The sequence below is a fragment of the Stigmatopora argus genome, chromosome 3, assembly GCF_051989625.1.
Source record: "Stigmatopora argus isolate UIUO_Sarg chromosome 3, RoL_Sarg_1.0, whole genome shotgun sequence".
Taxonomy (NCBI): Eukaryota; Metazoa; Chordata; class Actinopteri; order Syngnathiformes; family Syngnathidae; genus Stigmatopora; species Stigmatopora argus.
In genome coordinates this window covers 12,032,668-12,044,561 of record NC_135389.1, presented here as the reverse complement: position 1 = coordinate 12,044,561, position 11,894 = coordinate 12,032,668, and the positions used below count along the sequence as shown (strand labels likewise).

Genomic DNA, 11,894 nt, shown 5'->3' with positions numbered 1-11,894 from the left:
TTATTTCTCGCAACCCTTCATTTTGGTGGAGGAGCAGGAGAGAGAGCAAGTGCGTGCGCGTGTAGTAGGGGGGAGAGAGAGAGGCGTGGAGGTAGGAGCTGCAAAACATGGTAATCGCCAGCAGCAGCACCAGCACCAGCACCATCACCTCCACCTCCAGCGTCGCCTCTCCTCCTCTTCCTCCTCCGCACCGGGGCTTGCGTTTCATGCCCCGCACAGCTCCAGAAATAACCCTGAGCCAGCATGCCGAAGGGAGAAAAACAAGAAGAGCGGTATTTTTAGGCTCATTAATTTGGACCACGTGGTCTGAAGGTAAAGCGGATGGCCGGAGCTCACAGGCTCCTCGTCAGTATGTCCTGCGAGGCCGGCACGCCGCACTGGACGCTGACGGCGGCGGTTCTCTTGAGCCTCCTGCTGGGCATCGTGTCGGCGTACCCGCTGCCGAATGCCACCTCGCTGCTGGAGAAGCGATGGGAGACGCTCTTCTCGCGCTCCGTGCTCGGGATCTCCGGGGAGAAGCCGGAGCTCAACTGGGAGAGTGACTACCTGCTGGGCATCAAGAGAGTGCGGAGGCTCTACTGCAACGTGGGCATCGGCTTCCATCTGCAGGTCCTCCCCGACGGCGCGATCAACGGCGTCCACCGGGAGAACCAGTACAGTGAGTTAGCCTGTGCCCTTCGCGTGATCGTGTGTCATCTCGGTGGGGGGTGGGGGCGCAGAGACAATTCGATAAATTAAAAAAAATAAAAAATAAACAGCCAGAGAGAGCGGGTACCCCCGGCCCCCTCCCTTCCTCTTCCCCCTTCTCCTCTTCCTCCCCGAGCATGACATGAATGTATGGACGCTTTTAGACCCAACTTATTTTTACGCCGCGGGCCAGCTAGGCCGTGGAGCCCTGCACGAACACGCAAATGGCGCAATCTCGCCCCCCCCACCCCCCAGAAAAGAAAAAAAAAGAAACCGGATGTGAAGGATGCAGAACAAAGAGTCGTCACGCTGCAAGGTTACACCCATAGGCGCAGAGAGGCAATGCATGACAAGACAACTACTAATGAGAATAAAAAAAAAACGCTCCTGGTACACATCATTTGTGTTTGGTGCTTGCAGGTCTCATTGAGATCTCCACAGTGGAGAGAGGGGTGGTGAGCCTGTACGGAGTCAAGAGTGACTTGTATGTCGCCATGAACAGACGGGGGAGGTTATATGGGACGGTAGGTATGCAACCCCGTTTTATTTGCACCCCAACGACATAGCAAATGATGCCGTGTGTAAAAAGTAGGCTAACATTTGACTAATATTTCACAGTAGGAACTTTTGCTTGTTGTACCCAAATCAGTCGTCAGAGACATTGAGCTACACTGACATTAAAAAAAATCTAAGAACAGTGGTACCTCTACTTACGAAATTAATTGGTTCCAGTCCATGAATTTTTTCGTAAGTAGAGTAGTTTGTATGTAAATTATCTATTTTTTTTCCACAGTCCCCCCAAAATCTACCAAGTAAACTCTTTAAAAATCATCAACGTTTCCATTTTTTTTTTTTATAAAAGATGTGAGAAACACACAGAAATGAGAAAAATGATAAGAATTATTAATGTATTCAACTGAATAATTATGCAAAAACATTTCCTATTCGAACAGGTGCAAAAGTGTAAGCAGGAAGCTAACGTTAGCAACAGACAAAGGACACAAACACACATACACTAAACAACTTAAAATTATGAATTCAAAACAGCATTAAATAGAACTCCAAAGGAGTAGCAGCCTACTGCGGCAATTTCAAAATAAAATAACGGATCCAGGAAATGTATTTACATTTTGGAGGATTTTGTAACTTGGAACTTGTTTTCGTATATTGGAACAGTATAATTTTCATATCAAAGTGTTTTGTAACCTGAAAATGTCATATGTCAAAGCATTCGTAAGTCGAGGTACCACTGTAGTTTTGAAATACAATCGTCAAGTACAGATGTCTCGTTTACAGAATTTGTTCCATTAGGACTGTGGATTACGCAAGGCCATACTCAGGGGAAATGAATAAAATAATCAGAATAAACAATTGAACGTCTAAAAGTAAATATAATTATTTGTATAATTTTTAACTGGTCTTTGTCGCTCACTATAGCCTTTTGGAGTTGACTTGAAATAATTAATTTCAGTATATGACCAATCAGCATGAATTGGACAATACAGGATACTGGAACAGCAGTTAGGGAATTGTAGTTTATACATTTTGCATTCATCAAATACGCCGTATCTTAAAAAAATAATTACTGTAATTCACAATCACTGCTACACACCCCAAACTCTCAAGCAACTACTACGACATTCAGTTGTGCTTTTCAAGGACATCTTTCAAAAGTGATGGATGGTTTATTTGCCCCTCTCATTTTTTTTGTTTTGGCAGCTGATGAGCACGTATAAAAGCTATTAACAGCAGCAATTTATAGGTGTCATGCCATCACTATGAGCTATAATTACAGTTTTATAAGCGGACACTGTGAAGCCATAGTTCATGAGTTGGTGGCAAACTGACTGCCTGAAACTCATCAACTTTTGCTTTAGTAGAGTAATTTTGACAGCCTCATGGCCCTTATATTGTTAAAATCCTTAAAGTTTGGGAAAAGAATCCCAGAGTGCGTTTTCTGAGGCTCAACATCCCGCAGTGCACTGACGTGCAATCAGATAGCAGCGAGCCATGCAGAAATGACTTGGGGGTACTGCATGATGGGAAATCCTTACGCATTCCCTGCCTAATTTTAGCTCACAGCGAAAAAGATCAAAACGTGTAGAATATTAGCAAAAGCAAATCTCTATCTTTATATTCATACTTGTGGAGATATTGTTAAAAAAAGCCAGTAAAGAAATCAAGCGATTGTTTTTTAATATGTCATTTTTGAACACTTGGCGATGTTTGAAAATTTGACTCGATAACAGAGCTGTTTATGGGATGTTGAATGAGAAATATCAATTTCACTCGGCAAAACGTTTTTGCCTTTGACTTGGGAATCTCCCTGCGCGACCCCTGACTCATTTTGCTATGCCAGGTCACATATGTGCCCTGCGATTGACCGCCGACCGATTTAGAGTGAACCTCAACGAGCTCAAAGGTATTTGAGCCGCATTGGAGAGATTTGTGTGCGTGGCCGCGGTAACCTTGGAATGACAATGAGGCGTCCGCGGCTCAGCTTGTGGCCCGACATCCTTGACAGGCAGAATGCATCTCGTCGGGAGTGATGACGTGTCAGCTTGCCATTGTACTGATCATCCGATAAGAGATTCAATTTAGACCCACGTGTTTCAAGTGAAGCCCTCCCGTTCCTCTCTAATAGCCGTACGCTGTGCGTCGCTTTCTTTAGATGGCGCTGGGATACTTGCTAAAAAAACGGAAGGATTTGAACTATTCCTATTTACAGCTGAACGTGAAAACTGTGCTTATAAATAGCAAATCAATATCTGCCGTTGACAAAAGCAACATATAATGGGTTCTGCCATGTTCCCCCCAACATTGTGCAATCCTAAGTATAGAGCTGCAATTAATGATTTTTATTCAACGATTACTCGATTAATTGGAAAAAACCCGCCACAATTTCCTTCACAATTCAAAAAAAGTAATGAAAAATAAAATTTGATTTTAGGCATGTTATAAGTAAAAACGAAGCCAAAATGAACTTTTTCCCCCAAAATAATATTGATACTATATAATATTGATACAGACTAATGCCATGTCCACCCAACATTGTGCAATCCTAAGTATAGAGCTGCAATTAATGATTTTTATTCAACGATTACTCGATTAATTGGAAAAAAAACGCCACAATTTCCTTCACAATTCAATAATAGTAACGAAAAATAAAATTTGATTTTAGGCATGTTATAAGTATAAACAAAAGCCAAAACAAACATTATCCCCAAAAACAGGAAAAAATAGGAATTGCATATTTTACGTTATTTGTACTGCTCTAAGTACGTCATACTTTTTCAAGTGTTTAGTTAACAATAATTGGTAATCAAATTTGTTGGCAACAAATTTAATTATTGATCTTTATCCATTAGTTGATGCATCATTTTTTTTACAATTAAATGACCTTAAATTCCATCTCTTTGGCATAGGACAAATTGTTTTTTTTTGTGAGGAGTCTACATATACTACAGTAAAGTGTCGGTGAAAATACTAAATGGCCCTTCTGCACTGCGCCCCCTTACAGACAGTGTTCCACGACGAGTGCAAGTTCCGTGAGCGGATGCTCCCCAACAACTACAACGCGTACGAATCAGTGGCGTACAGAGGCTGCTTCATGGCACTCAGCAAGCACGGCCGCGTCAAGAGGGGCAACAAGGCCACCACTGCCATGACTGTGACGCACTTCTTACCCCGAATATGAGGCTCCCCAACCCCACTCTGAGCAAAGGCTGGCAATAACACACTTATTTGCACATGTGGATTCTTTCCCAGGTAACTTCAATACCCCATCCATACCCTACCAATACATCCAAACCCACATCGGACTGTCAAAGAGAATATCCAATAGTATTTATTCAGACTTTATATGTATATTTGGGTAGCTTACTTTATATTAGAAATGATGAAATGCCTTTCTTTGCTGCTTTTTTTTGGGATCCGAAGCAATTTGTGCGGGGCTTCCTCGATGAAGTATTGCGGTGCTTGTGCAAGTCGGAGGAATGCGATCGTCGGATTACCTCAAAGCGCCGAAACTACTGAAAAATATTCATGCATGGAACTTCTACAGAGGAAAATATGCCTGTGAATTTGTATTTTTTATTTTTTTTTGCTGTGCAACCATCTCCATTTGTCAGATATGGTTTCTGACGGATCACTTAAAAATGTGGCGGTGGTTGTTCTTGCTTTCTCAAGAGTTAGCGGTGCCTTGAATTCCTCTTGTGCCCCCTTTCCCCCGTTGCATGCAAGAAATCCCGGTGCTTAAGTCAGAAATAGGGATGAAAGACAAGTCATTACACCGCAAGCGAAGACCAATCCATTTGAACAGGGAGGGTTGGCAGTGAATACGCATGTTTTTTCATTGCCATTGATGGTGGTAGACTCCCAATCTATTTGAACTTGAAGTTACAGTAGTGATCATTCACTTTAAAAGGATTGGCCGTCTATCGGCGTCGATGGTAGCGAACGAGTGAGCTTTGACAATCCCACGATTTGGTTTGCGGTCACGACGTTAAACCAGGAGTAACACACTCGTTTTTTTTTTCCCTCTATCGGCTGCATCTCGTCTAGCGTTTTAGGACAAGGAGTGACGATGGGCTTTTGGTTTCGAATTTGAAGGCCTTTATGCGGGATTTTGCATTGTTGAGCCACTGTTGATTATAGTCAGTTCACTGTTTTGAGGGACGTCATAATTCTCTTCAGGTACCCCAGTCTCTCGTGTTTAGATTTTAGATTTGTGTTTATTATTAATAGAAGCTATTTATGCAAATTGGTGACTGAGTAGGCAGTGTACTTTACTTGAATGCAACACTTTTGAGATGGCATCTGTAACGCGGTGTCGACGTGTCAGGCTCGGAATGGGCTCAGCACGCGGCCACGGTTGTCGCCTGAACTCGAACAAGGACATTGATGTGCTTTTTTTGTTTGTTTTTATACTTATATGTTGTCACAATTTACCTCATAGGCCCACACACTATCGAACTTCAGGTTGTTGTGTGTAGTGCATTCGGGGCTCATGTTTAGTAACCGAGATGGTTGTTGGTTTTCTGCCAAAGTGACAGTAGAGGCCCTATCAATTGACCTGGAATCAAGAATACCAGGACAGCAAAAAAAGGGGGTGAGGGTGGGGAGCACAAGAGTAAGTGGGGTGCACTGTCAGTAGCAAAAATGAATCAAATGCTTCCAGGAAGGATTGTGGTTTGGTTGAACACACTTAATACTGTGATTAAACTGTGAGTATTATTATCACCACTCATAAAACTATGTTTGGCTATCGCCATTATTATTGTGTTTTTCATTTTGAATATATGACGGAGCAGAAAACAGTTTTTATGCCCCCCTCCCCTAAAATGACAGTGTGGGTGTAGCATTTGGCTCAAAGTGCGGATCAATTCATGTGATTGAAGCCAAAACGACACGTTTAGAAGCACATAGTGATTTGTGAATTGCTAATAAGGTGTTAATATAAGCAGTGGCGTTGCATCTATGCAACTTTGAAAGTCTGTTACAGCATGATGTAGACGAGAGAAGTTATTTCAAGTATACGGTGGGAAAAATACACGCTTAATAAACTTCCACTTCATTAACTCATTAAGCAATGAGTTAATTCCATTTTATGCACAGGGAATTGTGAATGCTCCCTTCTGAGTCTTTACCCGTGTCATTTTGCTGAGCATCAGCCGTTTTTTAAAGCTGTATGTTGGTACACAGGGATCATGGAAAAAGTGTATCCCTGTGTGCCAGCAGCCTTTGTTTCTCTCTCAGTTTCTTATTCCTGCACTGAAGGGAGAGTGCTTCCTCTCAAATCCCCCCCTTTTTAAACATATACCTCACCTTCTGCCTTAGTTCCGATTATTGAAATGATTGTAAATTAGTTTGACGCAACAGACTTCTTCAATCATTTTTTTCTGAAAAAAAAAAAAAGAAATATGATGGCGAGTAAAAAAAAACTATATTACAAATGGGTTTCCTTTTATTTTTGTACGTATGTGCTGTGCACAGCATTCGACTGTATTCATGAAATAATAAAAGAGATTTTATAAAGCTGTTGTGATGTTTGAAGTTATACATTTTTGACTTATCCATGCAAAATCCTACACTTTTCAAAAAGTGATGAAAACAAATCAACACAATAAATAAAAAAACTAGCAAGTTGTTACACCGCTTACACCGCTACGAGCAAATCTTTTGCCAAGTGAACACTTGCACGCAGGAGCAGTTTGGTGCTTGTCCCTTGTGGTAACTTTAAAACTATATTTTGCTTCCTAAAGAGACCACCAGTTAAAACTAGCAGGAATTCCACAAAGGCAACCCTAAACCGCAGACAAACAAACGGGCGTTGCGTCATTTGGGTAAATGAGTTAGCCGGTTCATCGACCCTATGTTTAAATAGTCCCGTTGGACTTTCTCCTCAGCTAGAAAATTGCTCGCACTATAACCGACCCGCAGCACTCGGTCTGCTCCAGTTGGGAGCTGGACTTTCTCCTCAGCTACAAAATTGCTCGCACCCTAACCGACCCACAGCAATTGTTCTTCTGCTCCAGTTGGGAGCGCGCCTCATTACCGAGTGACCATGCAAGCAGATTTCTTGCCATTCCTCCTGATTGCCGTCCATGTTTCTACCTTGGAATGTAAGTGGAGATCCCAAGACCGGGAGGAGCTCCAGATCTGGAGTTCAGGATCATACGAACGCATGGCAGCCAGAAGGATGCTCTATTACAAACAGTCGAGCCACAGGTCGGCGAGGCAGCGTTTTCTGGGTGAGCCAGCAAACCAAACTCTGAGTTTTGCAGTTTGTGGATTCTGAAATTCAAATGCTTGCTGGTTGAATTTCTCGCAGTTGTTCCCTCCGTCTCGCTAAAGCGCTTCCTGGCCCCTTTGGTGAGGCGACAGAAAAGGAGCGAGGAGGTGAACCCGTCCGACCCGTTACGATCTGAGTCAGTTCCCTCTGGTTCAGTGATGGACCGCAAGGATTCGGAGCACGGGCAGCCGGAGCCGGAACCAGACCAGACGGGAGCCGTGTCCAAAGAGACCCTCTCTTCCTGTGATGACCCTCTAAAGGTGTTGCACGCCAACGGGCCGGTGAGTCCGGTCAAGACCAATATAGCGGAGCAAGCAGAACAAGACTGACTTTGTGAAGTGGGAATCCTAAAAGAATGTGCACTAGAACATCTGAGACTAGAGACTAGGAGTGGTCGATGATGGTCAAAACTATTGTTCCTGTCAAAAATAATGGAATCATCTGTTCCATGAACAAAGGGTCCAAATCTTGTAGTAACATTCTTTCAGTGAAAGTTAGCTAAAAAATGCATCAACTCCAATACTGGAATGATGAAGTATGGACATTGAATGGCGGCACTGGATCTTCGTGATATCGGCACTCAGAACAAGGGGGTCTTTTGGGAGGGGGGGGTTTTACTGTCAATCTGGCAGTTGTAATGTTTCTGCTACTCATCAAACATGTTACAAGAGTGTCATGAAAGATCTCTGTTGATAATTTAGATTCAAAGGAAGAAGTGCTGACGCGGCTGATTAGCCCATCAAGAGTTGTATTTCGTCATAACCAAGCTACTCACGTGATAATAATATTATATCAAGCCAAGCCGACCCATATTCCTCTGATGGGCGCTTGCTGTTGACACGCCAATGACAATTTGTAATTAAATCTTTGCATCAAAAGTACTAGTATTTGTTTTGTTTCAGTAGTTGTTATTGTAGGAAGGTACCTTTCAAATATTTGATATAGGTATTCACTAAAACAAAAATAATAGTTATGTTGAAAATATCATGAGTAAAGGTTTTTCTCCAGTTCATTCCAAACCGGTTTCTTGACTGGATGAAGAAACCTTGACATCTAAAAAAATGAGAGCTACGTTTCATTCAACACGTTGCTGTCCTTTAATCTCCTTTTGTCAGTTAAACTTTAAACCTTACCCAAGAGGTCACAATGTTTATTTTGCAGTTGGAAATTTCTTCTTTAGTAGCAACTGTTAAGTTAGAAAAATGTTTTTTTTAACTACCATGAATCTACCTGACTCAAAAATGAATTCACGTCAACTATCGGACACCAAGGTGTACAACCGATAAAGGTATTTATTCCTTAACTTATCACAGAGGACTTATTTCATAACAAAGTGTACTTTTAATGCACATGAATGAAATGGAAACTTTGCAACAGTTTCCTTCTCTGTGGTTCTTAGAAAGTAATGACAGGCCCAGTTTCATAAATTGATATTACCATAGTCAGCAAGTACAAAAGCATACAGGAAGTGAGAATGGAATAGGTCAATCCATTTCAAGTGGTTATTGGAGATGCCAACTTCCTAGTCAAAATTGTTTGGACATTTATGCCATCGATAAGAGTCGACAACATGTATCAGTCAAGTGTCAAGAATTCAAGCAATGAAATCTTTATGGAAAGAAATGAGTAGAAATTTGTATAAACAGTTTCCACATCATGCATCAGTGAAGTGTCAAGATTCCAAATGATAATCTATTCATGGAGTAGGATCACTGATGAAAAGACATAACTGGACATGCGTTTTTTGACTATTTCAGTTGGAGAAAAATGTTTTGAGTTAGCCTGTAGCTTCGTAGTTTACGTGACCATGAGAAATTAGAGTTAAGAGTCAAATCTGAAATGTGTTCCGATTTCACATGCAACTCAGAGCAGTGATGCGCATAACAGATTACAAATGGCCACTCTTTAAGATCTTAATCCATGTCCATCGACTATGTTTGAACATGATCCCCTTTGTTGACAAACAAGCATCGAATGCCCGCCACTCTGAAAGTCTGGCCGTCCTCTTTGGTCAAGGTGAGCACAAAGCGACTGATGCCGGCGTTGGGACTCAGAGAGAACATGCGTGCTCTGCTACAGCCCTCGGGCAAGGGGCACATTAAATCGTCCAGCAAGTAACGCATGGTCACACACAAGTAGGCCCCGTGGGAAACCACCAAGGCGTGGACGGGAGGCTCGTCCTCAGAAGAACCCTCGTCTTGGCCCCTGTCCGGCCAGTGTTCGCGTCCCACTTCTTGGACCATTTTGAGCCAAAAATCTTTGACGCGCTGCTTGACCTGAAGACAGTAAAGCGCCTGCCCGTCAATTTCTGCAGAATCCTGACGCAACAACGAGCAACTATATGAATCAGACAGGCGCTGATTATAAGCCTCCAATCTATCTTTGACCACCACGCTCATCGGCGTCATGCGCTCGTCCCACGCTGGGGCGGCGCCGATTCAAGTCCGGAAACTAGAGGTGACATATTACTGGAATAGAAGGCCCCACGCCCGCGTACGAGTCAGCGGTGGCTTTTTTTAAAAAATCAGAACCGCTCTTACAAGTAAAGAGGAAGTACTTTGATGTCATTTAAGCATGAGGGTGCAGAGGGGCCCCTCACATTCCCGTTTAACACCTAGTACGATGGCCTGTTATGTTCTGCCCTCTAGCGGTTTGCTTTGTCCTCTACATGGAATTTCATCTGCTTGAATGTGGCTGGATCAGAATACAGTTTCCCAGCTGAATGCGTTTTATTTTGATATTTACTACCATATTGTGCTATGTCACGTCAGGACCAGTTAAGCGTTTACATGTACGTAAAAAAAATCATGGAAACGTCGGTGTAAATGAGAGGGGTAAATATTGAAGCATTGCAACAACATTTTTTTTAATCTATTTTGGGTTTCATTTTCCATTAAACTAAACCTTTATCATTTATAAAAGGAGTGCTGTTTTCTGTGAATTAGTCATTCCGACTAAAGTAAAAAGAAAACTAAACTCAAGAGCAACTTTCTGCAAAACTGTAAAATTGAGCCGCTTTTTGTTTACTGTTAAAACGACCCTTTTACAAAAGGAAGATAAGTAATGACCATATTTTAAAAACTTTGATTGAGAAAAGATTGATATTGTTCCGAGTGTAAAGATTAATTTCCTGGATCCTTTTGACTTTTTAACAAAATAAAATAGTTAGGTAGGACGATAAAGTTACTAAAGTTAAAACACCATTTTAAAATGTAAATCTGTGTAATTTCTGTGTTTAAATACAGTAATCAATCATTAAATTGGCAATTCATTTCTTCCTACAATCACAAAAAAAATCAATGAATTATTCAACTATTACCTGCTCTTGAGTTTCTCCTTGCGGAGGAGTGAATACGGCAAATGACACACCAGCTGCCTTGGCCATATCTTTAGCGTCCTGTAATCGCTTCCCTTCTGCTATCCCAAAGCTCTAACAAAACAACAAAACCAGAAAGGGGTTATTCCCATAATTACTCAAAAATCAAGATAATGCGTGTTTGTAAATTGGAGAAAAATTTGCCACACTGACTTTCTCTTTAAGTAGAGGGTCACACACCAGCTTGAGACCGGCACAGCTACTGTTGTGCTTTACAATGGTTTCAGCCGTCTGCAAAAGAACCACAATTATCCACCTGTCCTTTTTTGATTCACTCTCTCCCACACAGATAACATAAAACAACCGACCTGTCGCGCTCGCAGCATGTCACTGACGAACAGGTTGGAGAACTTGACGTCCTTTAGATAGCGACCTGCAGCTTCAGCCTGCTGCAGTCCCACCTCAGACAGTGGGCAGTCTATGGCTTGGCCTGGATTCAAAATAGATGAAAGACAATAAAATGAATGCCTGAAAAGAACACATGGAGACTTCCTTCGCACTGGATTATTACATGACACCGTACCTTGTAGAAGGCCTTCTTTATTATACTGGGTTTCTCCACTGGAAAAAAAAGAAACTTATTTCAAATACCACCGACAATGACAGACGTCCAATCATGTGACTCTTTTTCCATCCTATTGCTGAAAGCTTTAAATGAGTTTGTCACGAGAAGACTTTCAAGCCATTTGAATTGGGAGGGCTGAATGCAAACACTTTTCTTTCTAATTAACATTTTACTAATTATGTATTCGTGAAAATGAAATTAAAAAATGGAAAGTTTTGATTTATTTAAAAAAATAGTTTTATTTTTGGGGCATTAAAGGTTAGGTAAAAACAACATCACTAAAAGTATAATTCTAATTGAGATATAGCGTCTTCATATATAATACAATATTAACATTCAGAATACGTGTGGTTTACATTTACCTAAAATGGAATTTCATTTATATTGGTGCAAGGCCAGCTATTTTTATTTTATATATATATATATATATATATATATATATATATATATATATATATATATATATGTATATA

At 41.4% G+C, this 11,894-nt stretch overlaps 3 protein-coding genes across 5 annotated transcripts in view; 2 read left to right on the top strand and 1 right to left on the bottom strand.

Annotated features, from left to right (window-relative positions):
- LOC144071225 (fibroblast growth factor 6-like) lies at window positions 1-6,717 on the top strand. Of its 2 annotated transcripts, XR_013299586.1 has the most exons (4): window positions 1-658; window positions 1,108-1,211; window positions 4,208-4,455; window positions 4,627-6,717. XR_013299586.1 is itself a non-coding variant. In XM_077596140.1 (3 exons), the coding sequence occupies exons 1-3, from the start codon at window positions 322-324 to the stop codon at window positions 4,382-4,384; spliced, it is 618 nt and encodes a 205-aa protein (XP_077452266.1). In that variant the 5' UTR covers window positions 1-321; the 3' UTR covers window positions 4,385-6,717. The 2 variants fall into 2 exon arrangements, 1 of the variants encoding a protein (XP_077452266.1); XM_077596140.1 differs by having other exon boundaries at window positions 4,208-6,717.
- Window positions 6,718-7,120: 403 nt separating this feature from the next.
- On the top strand, window positions 7,121-8,361 carry LOC144071226 (uncharacterized). Its single transcript, XM_077596141.1, has 2 exons — window positions 7,121-7,439; window positions 7,520-8,361. The coding sequence occupies exons 1-2, from the start codon at window positions 7,253-7,255 to the stop codon at window positions 7,807-7,809; spliced, it is 477 nt and encodes a 158-aa protein (XP_077452267.1). The 5' UTR covers window positions 7,121-7,252; the 3' UTR covers window positions 7,810-8,361.
- Window positions 8,362-8,754: 393 nt separating this feature from the next.
- The window catches only part of tigara (TP53 induced glycolysis regulatory phosphatase a), a 3,944-nt gene continuing 804 nt past the window's right edge, over window positions 8,755-11,894 (bottom strand). For both annotated transcript variants that reach the window (XM_077596138.1, XM_077596137.1), the window contains exons 2-6: window positions 11,380-11,417; window positions 11,165-11,286; window positions 11,010-11,087; window positions 10,800-10,910; window positions 8,755-9,756 (exon numbers count right to left, since the gene is read on the bottom strand). In XM_077596138.1, coding sequence (XP_077452264.1) covers window positions 9,412-9,756; window positions 10,800-10,910; window positions 11,010-11,087; window positions 11,165-11,286; window positions 11,380-11,417 — 694 coding nt within the window. In that variant the 3' untranslated portion in view covers window positions 8,755-9,411. The remainder of the gene's footprint in view (window positions 9,757-10,799; window positions 10,911-11,009; window positions 11,088-11,164; window positions 11,287-11,379; window positions 11,418-11,894) is intronic.